Below are 20,069 nucleotides of genomic sequence, written 5' to 3'. Positions count from 1 at the left end.
CAAATTCTTATTCTAAGGAGTGGGTATTCCAAAAATCAATTTATAGCGATTTGCCTACGTGTAATAACTCGTCAACTAAGGGCCTCCTCAGCCTTTATTAATTTCCCTAGTGAAGAAAACAGAATAATTAGGTGTCAAAGTGCCGTTTGTGGTTAAGACTATAGCTGCAGTGTTTTATGGGACTGCAGTGGTAGCACTGGGGATAGTATCATTAAGTTATACTGAAACAGACACTAAGTGGTAAATATACACCTACACCCACAAATGTACATCTCTATACCTAACAGGTACCAGTAATGAAAAATACAAAAAGGGAATGACCATGGCTATCTATTTAACACTATTCCACAGGTAACATCATATACAGGTATCACTCAGTCCAACATGTAAACACATCTAAATGTAACAGTCCTATATGTATCCAACACTACAGGAAACAGTCGGAGGCCTAACTAACAAATTAACCTAGGTACCAGACCTACCCATCTATAGATTTACAGGCCTACATGTAATCATATCTACAGGTACAGACAACATCAAAAGATCTACAGGTTTAAACAATCCTACAGGTAAAATACCTACAGGTAACCACACCTACACCTAACCACTTTTACATGTCATAGTCATATATGTAATCATTCTCACAGGTAACAGTCCTACAGGACATATTACATAACACATGACTTACCACTAGATAAGATGGTGGTCAGATGGCGGTCACATGAATTACCACTAGATAAGATGATGGTCACATGACTTACCACTAAATAAGATGATGGTCACATGACTTACCACTAGAGAAGATGGTGGACATATTACTTACCACTAGATAAGATGGTGGTCAGATGGCAGTCACATGACTTACCACTAGATAAGATGGTGGTCAGATGGCAGTCACATGACTTACCACTAGATAAGATGGTGGTCAGATGGTGGTCAGATGGCGGTCACATGACTTACCACTAGATAAGATGGTGGTCAGATGGTGGTCACATGACTTACCACTAGATAAGATGAAGGTCACATGACTTACCACTAGAGAAGATGGTGGACATATTACTTACCACTAGATAAGATGGTGGTCAGATGGCGGTCACATGACTTACCACTAGATAAGATGGTGGTCAGATGGCAGTCACATGACTTACCACTAGATAAGATGGTGGTCAGATGGTGGTCACATGACTTACCACTAGATAAGATGGTGGTCAGATGGTGGTCACATGACTTACCACTAGATAAGATGATGGTCACATGACTTACCACTAGATAAGATGATGGTCACATGACTTACCACTAGAGAAGATGGTGGACATATTACTTACCACTAGATATGATGGTGGTCAGATGGCGGTCACATGACTTACCACTAGATAAGATGGTGGTCAGATGGCAGTCACATGACTTACCACTAGATAAGATGGTGGTCAGATGGTGGTCACATGACTTACCACTAGATAAGATGGTGGTCAGATGGTGGTCACATGACTTACCACTAGATAAGATGATGGTCACATGACTTACCACTAGATAAGATGAAGGTCACATGACTTACCACTAGAGAAAATGGTGGACATATTACTTACCACTAGATAAGATGGTGGTCAGATGGCGGTCACATGACTTACCACTAGATAAGATGGTGGTCAGATGGCGGTCACATGACTTACCACTAGATAAGATAGTGGTCAGATGGCGGTTACATGACTTACCACTAGATAAGATGTTCTGTAGGAAGGGGATTTTGGCCACATGCTTCCTCCACAGTCTGAGAACGTAATCCTCCCAGCGACACATCTTACCCAGGATAAGCACCACAGGGATGATGGGAAGGCAGATCAATAAAAAGATTGGATCCACTCCCTCCATTACATTTAGACCCTCTTTGTGACCCAAAACCTGCAAAACACGAATGTATATTTTGAAGAGAACATAATTAAATATAATACAATGTACAGACAACATTTTATGAGCAATCAAAAAAATAAATGTGTAGCATTGAAGACAAGGGTCAAATAACTGGCCAAATGTCATCACCCTGTCCTACAATTACTCCATAACATTCAAGGAGAACATTTACTCAGTTCCTTATCAAGAGTCAATAAGTTTTTTCCTTCCTTTCTTTATTTAATGCTGGGGAAAGGGGAATGGGGAGGGAGGAATCCAACACCAGATACTCCTTAGATAACATCTAAATTTTACGATTAATACATGTATTCTATGATCTGTAGTCATTATCATGAAATGACATGTTGAACCTTAAGGACAGACGAGACGTTCCTTAATATTTGATAAATTTTTCTAAGAGTTTGTCATTGAAGTATTGCTACTTAAACATGTTTACTCACAAAAATTTGACGTACCCTACCAGGCATTTCTGCAAGATACCAGGGGTAGTTTTTCTTATATAATTCTTTGGGGATGAAAAATAATTTTCCAATTTCAAATGTTTAAGAGTTTGGATTTTTCAAAAACGTTTAGAAACAGGTTTAGAAATCAGAATGTTATAAATATTTGGAATATTTTTTATATATTAAAAAGATATACAAAACGGATTTTGAGGAACGCCTCGTCTGACCTTAAGCCACATGGATGACATGTAATGGCTGATGGCCTTGATGCTTTGTTTGTGTTGATTTGGGGATCATAAACATTTCCAGAATTCCAGTCAGACTGATTTGATAGTGGCCACAAAAGGCCCTAATAATCCCCTACAATAGCTGGACAAATATGCCTGATTTGTAATACAATCAGGGATCTTTTCTACTAGCCAGCCATCTTGCCAGTGTACGCTTATGAATCCCTTATCCCATGAGCGACTGAAAGATATTAGGAATCTCTTCTGGATGAGCCACTGTCTTTACAAACAATAGTATCTGCATTTTGATCAGTTAGAATCAATACTGTTTAACATATCTGACACTAATTACTGCCCTACCTCCTAATCCATAATTAGTTGTCACAACTTGTTAGAAAATTGGGACCAAAAATTACTATCAGTCCTTATAAAGACTTCATCAGAACAAGAGGCCCACGGGCCTTATAGGTCACCTGAGTATCATGTAACAACTTTCCAGCGATCGTATTTGGTTCGTGTTTTAATCCAAAAGCCATGAAATTCACAAATTTTGAAAGAGGCACCATTGCTTATCAAAGGGCAGATTTCAATGCATTAATTTATTTTTAGTCAAAGTACCCCCATGGTACCCCTGACCCAAATGGCCCTGAATTTATCTATTTTGAAAGAGGCCCCTCTCTTCATTATAAGGCCAGCATTTTTTTTTTATGTTTAGGTTTAGTTATGAACATGAGAATAAAAAAGTCTCGAAGGAAAAGGAAATAAAAAAAAAAATTTTGGATAAATCAATTGTACATTCTTTTTTTATGCTATTCTAATAGGCTCCTTACCACTGGGCACATAATACTTACAAATAGGAAAGTAGAACATTTAATTGCTTATTTCATCATCTGCCAGTTTGGGCCAGTTATATAAATTTTGTGATGTTGGTCAAAATATATTTTAAAAAATCAATTCTTTAAAAGTCTTTCAATATATCTTCATTTTTTTTAATATGTGTTAGGTGAATGTGTAGACATTGTTCTAAAATTTACTTGATGCCTAAAATTATAATTCCTATCATAAAACAGACAGGGAGTATTGGAGAGTACGGTGAACATTTTTTCAATTAAGTGTAAAATAATTTCTCTGGCTGATACAAATGATACTACATGCCTGTATATATTTGTATATTCTTGCCTTAATAGTTGAATTTTTTTTTATTTCTTCAGGTTATTGTTCATTTCTTCTGACCTCAAATTGACTTACCTTCTCCCATAGTTTTATTCATTACATCTGATGCATAAGCAACCCTTATCTGAAGAATGATGCTTAGACTGTAAGCTATGACAGAGACCTAAACAATGTCGCTGGCAATATGCAATAGCTACCACGGGCAGTTTAAAACCTGGGGGAGGAAAATAATTTACAGACAGAAACTTGAAACGAATACATAATTATCTCACCAGCATGTCATTGTGCAACAAAGTCGTCAGCATTTTATTTGTCCTTTGAACGGGTGAAACGTTTTGAATGGCACTCGTATCGATGAATTTTACACTATGTAGATTTATTTACCCGCCGTTTAAAACCGGAAGTGCGAGTTCGTAAATTTGAAATCTCGATCCCGACTCATATTTGACATCGGAAAGAAAATTTTTTTATTTTTTTCTGAAAATTCAAAACCTTGAGCGGAGGCTTTGTACAACTGAAAATAAAATAAATCCTGGCCTTAAATATGTATTTAGATCATTAGCATATTAACCAGGAGCAAAGGATAATATGTTCAAAGAATTCATGCAATTCACTATATAATCATTAGAGCCCCACCCTAAAACAAGAACCCCTGATCCTGGGGCCATAAAATTCACAATTTTGGTAGAGGCACTCTTGCTCATCATAACTATGTACTTAGTTAGTTTATTTAATACCCAGGAGCAGAGAAGAAGATTTTCAAAGAAATAATGTATTTTCACTATATAATCAATAGAGCCCCGCCCTAACACCAGAACCCCTGACCCTGGGGCCATAAAATTCACAATTTTGATAGAGGCACTCTTGCTCATCATAACTATGTACTTAGTTGGTTTATTTAATACCCAAGAGCAGAGAAGAAGATTTTCAAAGAAATAATGCATTTTCACTACCTACTTATTTAGCCCCGCCCTAGCACTAGAACCCCTGACCCCAGGGCTATGAATTTCACAATTTTGGTAGAGGACTCAATGCTGATTACAATCATGCAAACAGTTCGATTGCTTGATGTCCAGGAGTAAAGAAGAAGATTTTTAAAGATTGCATTAATTTTAGTGGTTTTGGCCCCACCCCTCAGGCCCCAGGGGGGCAGGGATCATGAAATTTACAATTTTTGTTCCCCTTCACCCATAGATGCTTTGTGCCAAATTTGGTTGAAATTGGTTCAGTGGTTGCAGAGAAGAAGCTGAAAATGTTCAAATGTTAACGCACGACGCACGACGCACGACGACAGACGAAAACGGATAGCAATAGGTCACCTGAGTTTACTCAGGTGACCTAAAAAGTAAAAACATGACTTTACCACATTTACACAACACTCCCCAAATCCCACCTCACCCCCTAATCAAAATACATGTACAACCTTCATAAACACAAATGTCAAAATCAAAAAAATAACCTATGCTTTATAGAGGTCCATGGGTCACAATGCTCACCTGATTATAGTAATGTATAAAGGTCCTTCTGTTTTTCATCGGTGAACTCTTTTTCCTGTACATTCTTAATCAAGTAAAATATGGACCACATTATGACCCAACTCTAAATGGACCAGTGGTTCTATTATATTAAATTACCGCTATATAAATTTTTTAAAAAATACCATGACTCTTTCAACAATGGTGGTGACAGACAATTGACAAATGTTGCTCAGAAAAGCTTATTTGTGCCTTCAGATAAAAAAAAAGAGGCCCATGGGCCACATCGCTCACCTGAGAAGCTTTGACCATTCCATTCTTTACCAGTTTTCACCCTTGTAATACATATTGTTATACCCTTATAAAAAGCCTTCTATATATTTATTATTAATAAAAAGTCCAACAAAAGAAATGTTTATTACATCAGTCTAACAATATCACTGTTGACTGGCCTGCCAGTCCAACATAAGAATTGTTAGACCGCAACGTCACTGCTACATCACAAGTAATTGATAATCGTTCAATATCGGTGACACGGAAATATCCGAAGTTAAGAGCTGCAAGAGTTGTTGCAACCAGCAAGGTAAGGAAGGAGGGAAGAGTATGTTTTGTAATAAATAATATTTGTGATAAAATAAATTTTGTTCTTTCTCAGCTATTGTTTTATATTTATTGGTTAAGCCAAAATATTCCATATAAAGTAATTGATAAATAGTGTGTATTAATAATTAAATCTTAAGTGAGCAGTGAATGGTATAATAAAACAGTTATTGACTGGGATTCGGGCAACATATGATTTCTTGGACCTGAAGGTGAAAATGTTGCCCATGGCCTGTGGCCTCGGGCAACATTTTCACCTTTAGGTCCAACAAATCATATGTTGCCCTCATACCCAGTCCATAACTGTATATTGTGACCCCACCCTACCCCACTGCTCATAATTAAGACAATTTGAAATATATACTACCCCAGGATGCTTCCACATAAGTTTCAGCTTTTCTGGCCCAGTGGTTCTTGAGATGAAGATTTTCAAAGATTTTTCCCATATATTTCTACGTAAAACTTTGATTCCCTATTATGGCCCCGCCCTACCCCCAGGGGTCAAGATTTTTAAAATGTAGAATGTACATTACCCCAGGATGCTTCTACTTAAGTTTTAGCTTTTTTGGCCCAGTGGTTTTTGAGAAGAAGATTTTAAAAGTTTTTTTCCTATATATTTCTATGTAAAACTTTGATTCCCTATAATGGCCCCGCCCTACCCCAAGGGGTCATGATTTTTACAATTTAGAATCTACACTACCCCAGGATGCTTCCACATAAGTTTCAGCTTTTCTGGCCCAGTGGTTCTTGAGATGAAGGTTTTAAAAGATTTTTCCTATATATTTCTACTTAAAACTTTGATTCCCTATTGTGGCCCCGCCCTACCCCCGGGGGTCATGATTTTTACAATTTAGAATCTACACTACCCCAGGATGCTTCCACATAAGTTTCAGCTTTTCTGACCCAGTGGTTCTTGAGAAGAAGATTTTTAAAGTTTTTTCCTATATATTTCTATGTAAAACTTTGATTCCCCATTGTGGCCCTGCCCTACCCCCAGGGGTCATGATTTGAACAATTTAGAATCTACACTATCCCAGGATGCTTCCACATAAGTTTCAGCTTTTCTGGCCCAGTGGTTCTTGAGAAGAAGATTTTCAAAGATTTTTCCCATATATTTCTATGTAAAACTTTGATTCCCTATTATGTCCCCGCCCTACCCCCAGGGGTCATGATTTTTATAATTTAGAATCTACATTACCCCAGGATGCTTCTACTTAAGTTTCAACTTTTCTGGCCCAGTGGTTTTTGAGAAGAAGATTTTTAAAGTTTTTTCTATATATTTCTATGTAAAACTTTGATTCCTTATTATGGCCCCACCCTACCTTCAGGGGTCATGATTTTTAAAATTTAGAATCTACACTATCCCAGGATGCTTCCATATAAGTTTCAGCTTTTCTGGCCCAGTGGACCTTGAGAAGAAGATTTTTTAATGACCCCACCCTATTTTTGTCTTTTCTTGATTATCTCCCCTTGTGAGAGGACCTGGCACTTCATTTTAACAATTTAAATTCCCCTTCACTCAAGGATGCTTTGTATCAAGTTTCGTTAAAATCGGCCCAGTGGTTCTTGAGAAGAAGTCGAAAATGTGAAAAGTTTACAGACGGACAGACGGACGGACGATGGACAAAGTGTGATCAGAAAAGCTCACTTGAGCCTTCGGCTCAGGTGAGCTAAAAATACAAGGAAATGATAATGAACAATTTAAAGCTTGCTAAATATCACAAAAACAGAAAATGTCATTCTGTTTATTATTATCTCCCCTTTAACATCCAGACTGCTGTGGGAGTCTAATGACTATAATTAGGATCTTAAGAAAGTTATATGAAAATGTCCAATCCTTTACTTCAGTCTTTTGAAAAAACTAAAAGGTTGAAGTCTGCAGAGAGAAATATGAAAGGCTAAATTATCTCATTGTGTATTGATGAGGTAAACAATCCAACCTGTATTTTACAACTTCTTCCAGGAAACTGAGATCATTGTAATTTATGGGGTCAACCCCCAGGTTAACCAAAATTTTACTTGTTCATGGAAATATATTTTGGTAGCTAATTTGCATATATCAAAGATTCAAAGAATATGTACATTGACAAAGTCAATGCTCAAGTGGTTGTAAATTCATGGGTGACCCCAAAAATCTAACAAGAGGCCCATGGGCCACATCACTCACCTGAGCACTGTGGCTAGGAAAAAGTAGCAATTGGTTTATTATTGAAAAGTTTAAATCCAAAAATAGTCCCATGACCAATCATGGCTTTGCTATTCTTGAGAAGATGATTTTTAAAGATTTTTCCCATATATTTCTATGTAAAACTGTGGTCGGCCATTTTGGCTCCGCCCTACCCCCGGGGGTCATGATTTGAACAAACTTGAATCTACACTAGCTGAGGATACTTCCATATAAATATGATCAATTATGGCTTTGCTATTATTGAGAAGAAGATTTTTAAAAGAATCTTCCTATATATTTCTATGTAAAATTGTGGTCTGCCATTGTGGCCCCGCCCTACCCCCGAGGGTCATGATTTGAACAAACTTGAATCTACACTACCTGAGGATGCTTCCGTATAAATATGATCAGTTATGGCTTTGCTATTCTTGAGAAGAAGATTTTTAAAGAATTTTCCTGTATATTTTTATGTAAAACTGTGGTCGGCCATTTTGGCCCCACCCTACCCCTGGGGGTCATGATTTGAACAAACTTGAATCTACACTACCTGAGGATGCTTCCATATAAATATGATCAATCATGGCTTTGCTATTCTTGAGAAGAAGATTTTTAAAGAATTTTCCTATATATTTCTATGTAAAACTGTGGTCTGCCATTGTGGCACCGCCCTACCCCGGGGGGTCATGATTTGAACAAACTTGAATCTACACTACCTGAGGATGTTTCCATATAAATATGATCAATTATGGCTTTGCTATTTTTGAGAAGGAGATTTTTAAAGAATTTTCCTATATATTTCTATTTAAAACTTTGGTCGGCCATTTTGGCCTCGCCCTACCCCCCGGGAGTCATGATTTGAACAAACTTGAATCTACACTACCTGAGGATGCTTTCATATAAATATGACCATTAATGCCTTTGCTATTCTTGAGAAGAAGATTTTTAAAGAATTTTCCTATATATTTCTATGTAAAGCTGTGGTCGGCCATTTTGGCCCCGCCCTACCCTCGGGGGTCATGATTTGAACAAACTTGAATCTACACTACCTGAGGATGCTTCCATATAAATATGATCAATTAATGGCTTTGCTATTCTTGAGAAGAAAAATGTTTAAAGAATTTTCCTATAATTTTCTATGTAAAACTTTGGTCGGCCATTTTGGCCCTGCCGTACCCCCGGGGGTCATGATTTGAACAAATTTGAATCTACACTACCTGAGGATGTTTCCACATAAGTTTCATCTTTCCTGGCACAGTGGTTCTTGAGAAGATTTTTCAAAACATACCACCAAATTTTCATTAATTCCCAATTATCTCCCCTTGAATGAGGGCGTGGCCCTTTATTTGAACAAACTTGAATCCCCTTCACCCAAGGATGCTTTATGGCAAGTTTGGTTGAAATTGGCTCAGCGGTTCTTGAGAAGAAGTCGAAAATGTGAAAAGTTTACAGACGGACAGACAGACAGACAAACAGACAGACAGACAGCTAGACAGACAGACGGACGACGGACAAAATGTGATCAGAAAAGCTCACTTGAGCTTTCAGCTCAGGTGAGCTAAAAACTGTGGTCCCCTACTAACAATGATGATTCCACAGTTTTAGAAGTATAACAATATATCAATCAGATTGATTGCAAGATTTCACAGTCATATTATCAAACCGTATTAACAGGATACAATAAAATAAAGTACAAATTAATTTCCATTGTATTAATCTGTCCAAAGTTATATCTATGATTCTATATTGCTTTTAAAACTCCGTAAACAAAAGTTTCTGGGGTATATAGTTTTTGCCCTGTCTGTCTATCTGTCTGTCTGTTGGTCCACAAAAATTTTATCCTTGCCTTTTACTTTTGAGTGGGTGGAGCTATGGCTATCATATTTTACAGGTGTATTCCTTGTGACTAGACCTTTCTTTGGGTACCACCAAATTTGACCTCTTGACCTTGGAGTTTGATCTACTTTTACCAAAAAAATACCACGTTTACCTTGGCCATAACTTTCGAACAGTAGGAACAAAGGCCCAAATACTTCACATGTGTATTTCTTGTGATAAGACCTTTCAATGGGTATAAATATTTTTTACCTTTTGACCTTGACCTTAGAGTTTAACCCACTTTTTAAAATTTGACCTCTTGACCTTGGAGTTTGATCTACTTTTACCTAAAAAATACCACGTTTACCTTGGCCATAACTTTTGAACAGTTGGAACAAAGGCCCAAATACTTCACATGTGTATTTCTTGTGATAAGACCTTTCAATGGGTATAAATATTTTTTACCTTTTGACCTTGACCTTAGAGTTTGACCCACTTTTTAAAAACTTTAATCTTGGTCATAACTTTTGAAAAGTTAGAACTATAGGGCTTTCATATTCCACTGGTGCATTCCTTGTAACAAGACCTTCCTTTGGGTACCAAGTCTTTTGACCTTGACCTTTTGGAGTTTGACATGCATTTGAGAAATTTTCAACCTTGCCATAAACTGCCATATGGGGGCATTAGTGTTTCACAAACAAATCTTTTTTTCTTTTCCTATGTTACCATATCATGAAGAAAATTAATATAAAAATCAGTGGCAGAATTATAGAGTTAGGACAGGTTTAAAAATTGTATGTATAATGTGCATTTTGTTACTGAGTTACAGGCTCACATGTAAAGACACAAAATAGGTGCAGAATAAAAACTACACCAGGGTAACTTATAAACCAAACAAAATTTGTTACTGTTCTAGAAAACTCAAGATGACAGCTAAGCATACAATGTGATTTATTAGGTAAAGGACTTCATTTCTGTGATATAAAAAATGTGAAGTCATGCCGCCATGACTGCCTGTGTGTGATAGTATAAAAAGTTCATGTTATCAATTCATCGTGTCCAGCAGATTTGTACACATAATCACATCAGACTTCAGATCAATATAGAAAATTACCGGTAGCCAATAATCTTCTCTGATTTTAATAAATTAAAACAATAAAATTAAGCAAGTGCAGTGAGCTATGAATAATTTTTAATCAGACCAGAGGATGTATAGTTGTTTACATTTCTCAAGCAAATTTTTGTGTCAAACATTCCCAGAATATTCTTTTCTTCCATAATTCCATGTGATAATGTCAATATTTAAATAGGTCTGCAGTTATCTGTGCTACGTTTAAGACCATAGCAGCTTCATACATCTAGGTACCCACTACAGTCTTCACCTATATGCTAGCCTAGGCACAACAGGCATAAAATCTCATTCATCTATTGAGCAGCAGCTAAGTTATTGTGAACTGGCCCAGATTTAGTTCTTTAGCTTAAAAACGTATAAAAAATATAAATACATTTATAGTCCATCTACTCTACAATGCCTTTCACTTAAAAAAATTATTCTATTTGGACTTTGTTATGAAAATACAAGTTACATATACAGTGGACCTTCAGATATCCGTATCCGGATGTCATCGGAACGAAATTTTAAAATGTTATACTGTCTTGTTTAACTGGTGATTCAGATATCCGGATACAAATTGACAACATCTTGTGTGTACTCCTGGTAATGTCATGTGGTTTCACAGTTTAGAATGCACATCTTGTGTGGTTTGAATTATTGAGTCAGATCAAAGATGATGTATAAGCTGTGTAAAGACTGTTGATGGTACAACTGCACTAGCCCAAACAGTCATATCACAAGACATTATATCTCAGATGGTTTTAAAAAGTAAACAAGAGGCCCAGGGGCCACATCGCTCACCTGAGCAAATCGGCTAGGAAAAAGCAAAAATCAGATCAGAACTGAAAAGTTCACTGAAGGGGGGGGGGGGGGGGTGAATTGGGGCTTGAATTTTAATACTTCTTGAGATTGTCTTCATATTAATACAGCATATGACTTTGCTGTTCTTGATAAAAAGATTTTTTAAAAAACATTTTCTTCCTATATATAACTTCATAATTTGAATTTGATTCCCCATTGTTTCCCTCCCTATATCCCAGTGGCCATTATTTGAATAAATTTAGATCTTCAATACATGAGGATGGTTAAATGTCAATATGACTAAACATAGCTTTTCTGTTCTTGGGATTTTTCCCTTTATTTTTCTATGCTAGCTACCCTTGGGGGTTATGATTTGAAAAATTTAATTCTAAACTACCCGAAAATGCTTCCATATAAATACTAGTATTACTAATCATGGCTTTGCTATTCTTGGGAAGTTTTTTTAAAAAATATTTTAATGTAAAACTTGGATCCCCCATTGTGGCCCACCCTATCCCTGGGGGTTATGATTTGAACAAACTAGAATCTACACTACCTGATGATGATTCCACATAAATATCATGGCTTTAAAGTACTTGAGAAGACGATTTTAAAAGATTTCCATATCTAGTCCTATGTAGAACTTTGATCAGCCATTTTGCCCCCCCCCCAGGGGTCATTATTTGAACAAACTTAAATCTACACTACCTGAGGATGATTTCACATAAGTTTCATCTTTCCTGGCCCTGTGGTTCTTGAGAAAAAGATTTTTAAAGATTTTTTCCTATACATTCCTATGTAAAACTTTGATCGGCCATTGTGGCCCCACCCTACCCCCAGGGGTCATGATTTGAACAAACTTGAATCCACACTACATGAGGATGCTTCCACATGAGTTTCATCTTTCCTGGCCCAGTGGTTCTTGAGAAGATTTTTTAAAGATTTTCCCTACATACTCCTATGTAAAACTTTGATCGGCCAGTGTGGCCCCTACCTACCCCCGGGGGTCATGGAACAAACTTGAATCTACACTACCTGAAGATGCTTCCACATGAGTTTCATCTTTCCTGGCCCAGTGGTTCCTGAGCCCTATATACTCCTATGTAAAACTTTGATCAGCCATTGTGGCCCCACCCTACCCCCGGGGGCCATGATTTATATAAATTTGAATCTACACTACCTGAGGATGCTTTCACATGAGTTTCATCTTTCCTGGCACAGTGGTTCTTGAGAAGAAGATTTTTGAAAAAAGCCATTAATTTTTCACTAATTCATAATTGTCCCCCCTTGGAAAAGAGCTTGGCCCTACATTTGAACAAACTTGAATCCCCTTCACCTAAGGATACTTTGTGGCAAGTTTGGTTGAAATTGGCCCAGTAGTTCTTGAGAAGAGGATGAAAATATGAAAAGTTTACGCCGACGACGACAACAACAATGACGACGACAATGACAGACAACGGACAAATTTTGATCAGAAAAGTTCACTTGAGCCTTCGGCTCAGGTGAGCTAATAATGTCATTTCAAAGATTTTTCCAGATTTACTGATTATTGATCCATATGTAACAGTTCTTGTCAGCTGCCCCCACAGACATCCCCCAGCCTCCATGTAATAGAGGCCATTTTTAAATATTGTACACAAATTAAGTGATTATCATTACTATAGGTTTAAAAATAAAATTGTCCCAGCCATGTACAGGAGCTCCTGGCTTTCTTTGGGTTGACATGAATATGATACACAATACACATAATATATACAGTTTGCCTGTGACTATTATTTTCTATACAAGTTTATCTTTTAAAAAAGATAGATGAGCTTGTGCCATAGCAATTTGTGAACACAGAAAGGAAGGTCCGTGATTAACATGATTAAGTGATTTATTTTGCTGAATTTTTAAATGTTTATCGAGGCTGGGGTGTGATAAAGTTATAATTTTTTGTGAAGTGTATTTTATAGACAGGTTGGTAAAGAAACGATGGGGGGGGGGGGGTGAAGTTTTAGTGTGGACCCATTGGAGTTTGCAGAGAGTTACGAATATGAAGATGTGAAGTAGCTTGGCCCTTTGGGTCATCTTTGTTAAGAACTGTTAGGTTAAAAGCCATACACAGATTTTTTTTTAATAAATAATGGTTTTGTTCATAATTTTTAGTGTAAACCCTTGTTTATAGAATTTTTTGCTTGGCCTACATTGCCGTGATTGGAAGCAAATAGAATATATTTTTTTACTGTGATGAGGTAGAGACTTTGAAAATAGAGTCGATCTTTTGCTTAGATGTAACAAAAACCTCCCTTGTCTGTTTAGAACAATCAGATGATGACTCTGGCCTTTTCGTCAGAAAAAAAGGAAAATTTGAAGTATTACAATTATGTAGTTATCTTTAAAGTGTACGCTACACAATAAATAAACAGTTATTTAATGAAACAACGAAATTGTTATCGTACGGTCTATCTATAGTAGTTTTTACAGTTTTCCCAGAATGCATGACCATGAAGCCGAGCATGCGTATTTCAGGAATTTGGACTAACGTAGTTGCTAGCACTCAAGAGCGCTAGCAACAAGGACAGAGTATGAATCAAGAAATCATGTATACCCTTTGAATGATGTTATACATAAGTTAGTTTATAGGTAGAGTAAGAAACATTTGATGGATTAATACACATGGTGAAAATTGCATCATTACTTTTCCTATGAAATGTGGATTCTTTTTGTCACATTTATAGACTTGAAGGCAGAAGGTCATAGACAACAAAACATTAATCAATACATCTGCATGTGGTGGTAATCATAAGGAATTTCCTAAAATTTTATATAAGTCTGTTACATTATAATTATCAGTCTAGAGTCTCTCTATTTTTAGTTCATACTGATGTGTATTTCAGTACGTTGACATTTCAGATTGTTATGTAATGGTGTCACGTAAATATCTGTCATACAGGTGGTCGTGTTATTTACATGTACTGTGTTACATCACTAGTGGAAAATCTATCTACTCCATGTACCTAACATATAACCTTTCAAATTGTTTTTATTTTCCATCATAGTTTAAATATTTTTTAAACTAGAACAAATGTTTTAAAACAAGAAATACTTTAGCAAAATATGTGTAAGTTTGATGTCTGTCTAGCAAAAAGCCCTCAAGATACTGAGAAGGTAATATCATTGTGTGAAACATTAACCTCTAACTTTTGACCTCAAAATTAATAGGAGTCATTTACTTCTGAAAACTAATGTACAAAGTCTGTCTAGCAAAGGGTTCTCAAGATATTGAGCAGACAATATCTTCCTCAAGTTCCTTTATCTACAGAAGATTCACCCTTCACCTTGTGACCTCAAGATCAAAGAGGCAGTATATTTTTAAGTGGAAATGTATTGGTTTTTGATTTCAATGAATGGTGTTGCCATAGTTAGTAAAAATAGCTCACATAAAAAAATGACTGGTGTGTAGAAAAATGACAAAAAGGATCCATTACCTGCATCACCGTTATAGCACCATATGTCACTGCCGTCCAGTAGACAGATCCTACCACGATGCCCCCCGCCACAAAGGGGCAGACCTTATAAATAATACGATCAACTATGTCCATCACATACACCACTGGACCTGAAATTTACAGTTCAATTTCATTACATATATAAATCGATCATAACCAATTTCAACATAATTACACCTCAATGATTAGTATCACAATTAACTAGCGGTTATCCATTTTTTTGTGCCACTCTTTTGTAGCAAAGTCAAGGAAGATCTTAATCATGCAATAACAATATCTGCAACAAAACAAATTGTTAAACTTTTAAAAATTTTCTCCTATATAAATCTTTGCTAATAAAGTTTATAACATTTTCAATACTTTACTGAACCATCATTTAAAAAAATGATGTTTGACTGCGGGGCGAGATATGGACCTGTTGTTGAGATATTGGTCAGGACCTCTTACGTCACATATGAGATGGGCAAAATCAGCTAAATCTCATTTGCATTCAAGAGGGCAAAATGCAATCATTGGTGTTTGACAATGACAGAATTGTCTGAGTTTAACATCAGTGCTCAATATCTTTTAAAACATAGAGCAAGAATGATAGAAAAATAGATATGACATTCCTGAGAATGCTTAAATTTTCTAATGATGTAGTATTCATGTTATTACTCTCACCAAGTTTAGGAAAGACAATGATGTATTCCGTGTTGCACTGTGGACATGCGACTTTCGTGGTGCTTTTTCCCTTTTGTTTCTCATCAATCCACCGCTGAAGGCAAAACTGGTGGACCCATTTGGTTGTTCCCCGACACCGACATGGTCTGACCCAGGGGGCGCTACTGTCATCATCCTCAGTCGCAAAACACACCCAGCATGTTTTCCTAATATGATGCAGGAATTTCTGAATTTTTTTCATTAGAGTGATATTTGAAATATCTATTGATGGTGGAAACTTGTCTTCACCTTGAAGTCCACCCAGAAACATACCAGGTATTGGTTGTAAAATAATTTCACAATAGGCCTATGCCCTGCATGGGGTGTTGAGTGGTTACGACCCGATTCCGTGTTCGACCCAAGTGGTTTCGACCTACTTATAATTATATACATACAGGTAAACAGAAGGGTTCACACTATAAGGTATGGTGTAGAAGGGTTCACACTATAAGGTATGGTGTATACCTTAGGTATACACATGGTTACACGGTAGCTGTATGGCTTCAGGGAGGGATACGTGTCAATTATTGGTTGTCAACATTGAAGTCAATAGTAAACTTGAGATTGTTTTTAGGACAAGGATGCAATCAATATCATTTGAAATATATAAATAATTTATATTTGAACATTTTTCCTTAAAAACTAATCAGCCCTTTGTGGGATAATATACGAATTTATGGTCTCAGGGCTCGACATTAACGCTTGTCCGCTTGTCCGGTACCAATGAAAAGTAAATACGGACAAGTGAATATTGCTGGGCACTTGTCCGATTGGACAAGTGTATTTTAATGTAAAGGGGTCTCTAAATAATAAAAAGAACGACTGTTGAAAGCTAAATCGGCAGTCTCAAGACGGAAGCTGTACATAAAATCCAGACTTCGATCCCGATATGTATCGCTATATTAATTGAGTTCAATATCGATCGAGATCGAAGTTCACTAATTGCATAATACTGAAAAGTCATGGAAGATACGAACCGAAGTGTGAACTGTTTGATGTTGACAGTTTCACTTGTGGACATTTACGTTATTGTCAGGACAGAAAGCCTAGATAAAATTTCGTTTTATGTATTTGTTGTATTTACAGTAACATCACGAATCAATCAAGTGCATGACATGTGTAATGGACTTTATTTTAATTTTCAAGTTGAAACTATTGAACTTTATTGAAAAATTTCGGACAAGTAAAGTTGAAATTCGGACAAGTAAATGTCTTGGTCACTTGTCCGAATGGACAAGTAGGGAAAAAAGTTAATGTCGAGCCCTGGGTCTATACATGTATATTAAATGGTTTAAATAAACATAATTATTTAGCAATATTTTTAATAATAAACAGTCACGAGCGGTTAAAAAAATCTGAATATTTTGAATTAGACCCCAAAAAATGTTTTTAAACTATCGAAATTGTTATAATTAATATTGCTTCGGAACGAAACCACTCAGGTCAAAACCACGCGGGTTGAACAAGGAAAAGGGTCGAAACCACGCAGGTCGAACAAGGAATCGGGTCGTTCCCACCCGCATTCCCTGCATGGTTATGATGAAAATAAGCAACCACTCTTAACAATGATTAAAAAAAATTGTACAAATTGAAACTTCTTAATATTTTTATTTAATTATCATTTAATTGAAGGGTCTATCAATTCTTGCATGTCTCTAAATACATATTCTCTTCCATAAAAATTTATTTAATAGGATCTTCCACGCGATTTCTGGTTGGCTATAATATTTGTCCCTTACCTCTCTTCCTCACGATGCACTGCCATATTTCTGTTTCCTTCTCAGTCAATAAATAACGATTCTGAACATTTTTCTCAAATGTCTCTCACCATCTCTGTTCATGAATATAAACCACGAATACACATTAGCGATAATAAGACACCTCAGGGGCAGATAAACGCAAGGTTGACACAATATTATTCAGACTGGATAAAGAAATGGTGTTTCTAATTCTATTCCCTTACAAAAAATACTCTTATGAATGGATTTTTTCACCACACATGAGCATGAATAACTAAATAAGTCCTAAATCTGTCCAAGACCTACGTGGGTCTGTTCGCACAGTTCTGTTGTTGACAATTCTAAGCCGGAAGTGAATTCAGGATAAGTCGATCATGATAATTCAAGGAAAAATGCACGCGTCATTGAAAATGTCATTGCAGAGCAAAAAGAATGTATTATAATGTAATTACAATTATTAAAAAATTATATTTTTTACTAATCTCTTCACTTATTGGACTAACAGAGCAAATGTATAGACCAAATTTTTCCTCTTTTTTGGTGGGGGGGTGGGGTGTATTTTAATAAATACATAAGAATATGCACTTTTTTAATATTGTTTGCCCTCACCCGACCCACTGGCTAAATAAACTTAGCCATTTAAGTGACACTTAAATTGTTTTTAACCTCATCGAAACTATTTGATTTTTATGCATTCAGGAAAATAGATTGTGAAAAAAATCAGCATTGATCTTGACATTGTTTGAGGGAGGGGGGGGGGGGGGAATTCCGCCAATCAAGTCCAACAAACTCATTTTTTTTCATCCTTAGTCGGGAGGGGGCCAAAAAAAATCTTAAAAGATTTTGCCTACGTGTTTAATAGTTTACGTACAATACAAATAAATCAAAAAAAAAAAAAAATAGTGGACAAACTATTTACAAATAAGTTGATGAAACATGGATATCAAGAGTTTTTGTTTAAAGTTATCATTTTGCAAATTCTAAGGCCGATATCAATACCTTGTCAGCAAAGAAATAGACACTGCATACAATCTTTCATAAATTAAGTCAATTATTGACTAACGTTTTAACACCTTTTTACTCACTAAATTTTCTAACCTCCCCCCCCCCCTCCACCACTACCCATCGTCTCAAAGAACACATCAGTTGTAACAGTTACCATTCGACAGGGGACGCTTCAAATTTTATAAAAAATTTCTCACTGTCCAGAAATGATTTCTCTCATTGCTTCCATCACTTTTTTTTAAACCAAATATTCCAATTTCTCTCAATACCAACTTTTATTTATACACGGTTAACTATGACTTTACCCTTATTTGATAATACAGAAACAAAAAAAGGGGTTAATGAACACATATTTTCTACAGAAAAATGCTATGTTTGGGAAAAGGGGGCAGCAACCCCATGCATACCGATGCTAAGTGTCTGTTAAATAAAGAGTGTAAATTTTATACGCTGTATATTTTATTAATTTCTATCTAGTCCCATACCGGAGACATTAAAAATTCCCCGTAATATTTCGAATTGTTTGCTGTACATTTTTATATTCATCTAGTATACCGGTATGTAACTTAGAGAATTAGATATAAAACCTTAATTAATCTGATACCTTTAAAAAATCACGAAAAATTACACAAAACAGTATTACCTATACCAAAAAAATATTGGATAAATTTTATATTCCGTTGGATATAAAAAAACAAAACAAAAAAACATATGCCATCATTTTTTCATATTTAACCATATTTAACCATGTTAAATGTAAATGTGTATCAAATCTAAATTGCAATTAATCAATGGTATACAATTAGGGTGACATTCAATTTTTTTAGATTGTAAATTTAATATTTATAGATAATAAGACGCGTTTCAACCCCCCCCCCCCACACACACACACACACACACACACACACACACACACACACACATACGCGCGCGATAATGGCATTTAAATTCAATTCAATATCGCACATGTAATCTGGGAAAAAAATAAGCATTACTCAATATTTCAAATTATACATTGATAACTAAAACACAAGACAAGCGGAAACAAAAACTGTGCGCGTTTCCTCTCCTTTCCGTCTACGGTGGTTTTTAGATGTAGAAACTCATTTTTTCAGTGTTTAACGTTTGTCCAGTGTCACTTTATTTCCTGTTTTTCCCACTAGTCGGAAAACATCGATTTTATCTTTAAGTACAGCCGAAGAAACCCGGCTTTTTAGTCCATGTGGCCAGAAAATACACACTTAGTACTGTTGAATGTATGCTTAATGTTTTAAATTAAAATAACACAAGTTCACATTCTAATTCAAAATAAAAATATTAATGATATAAAACAGTTAAGAAGCTAGACTTTCTCTAACTCGACAAAGAAGTTATTTTTCATTGTGAAACCACATTTAGAATTCAAATGT

At 36.0% G+C, this 20,069-nt stretch overlaps 1 protein-coding gene across 2 annotated transcripts in view; it reads right to left on the bottom strand.

The window, feature by feature from the left end:
• The window catches only part of LOC134250420 (E3 ubiquitin-protein ligase MARCHF5-like), a 32,215-nt gene that overhangs the window by 8,297 nt on the left and 3,849 nt on the right, over positions 1–20,069 (bottom strand). Inside the window, exons 1-5 of one of the 2 annotated variants that reach the window (XM_062732786.1) lie at positions 17,880–18,028; positions 17,656–17,749; positions 15,878–16,083; positions 15,194–15,324; positions 1,713–1,899 (exon numbers count right to left, since the gene is read on the bottom strand). In XM_062732786.1, the coding sequence (XP_062588770.1) occupies positions 1,713–1,899; positions 15,194–15,324; positions 15,878–16,083; positions 17,656–17,681 (550 nt within the window). In that variant the 5' untranslated portion in view covers positions 17,682–17,749; positions 17,880–18,028. Of the gene's footprint in view, positions 1–1,712; positions 1,900–15,193; positions 15,325–15,877; positions 16,084–17,655; positions 17,750–17,879; positions 18,029–20,069 lie in introns of those variants that run through there. The other variant, XM_062732785.1, reaches the window with a different exon arrangement.

The sequence above is a fragment of the Saccostrea cucullata genome, unplaced genomic scaffold (genome assembly GCF_032062105.1).
Source record: "Saccostrea cucullata isolate Sc308-1 unplaced genomic scaffold, CSIRO_AGI_Scuc_v1 ctg102, whole genome shotgun sequence".
In the NCBI taxonomy this organism is placed as follows: domain Eukaryota; kingdom Metazoa; phylum Mollusca; class Bivalvia; order Ostreida; family Ostreidae; genus Saccostrea; species Saccostrea cuccullata.
Note: the sequence above shows the minus strand (reverse complement) of the source record. Positions and strands in the feature narration are given on the sequence as shown.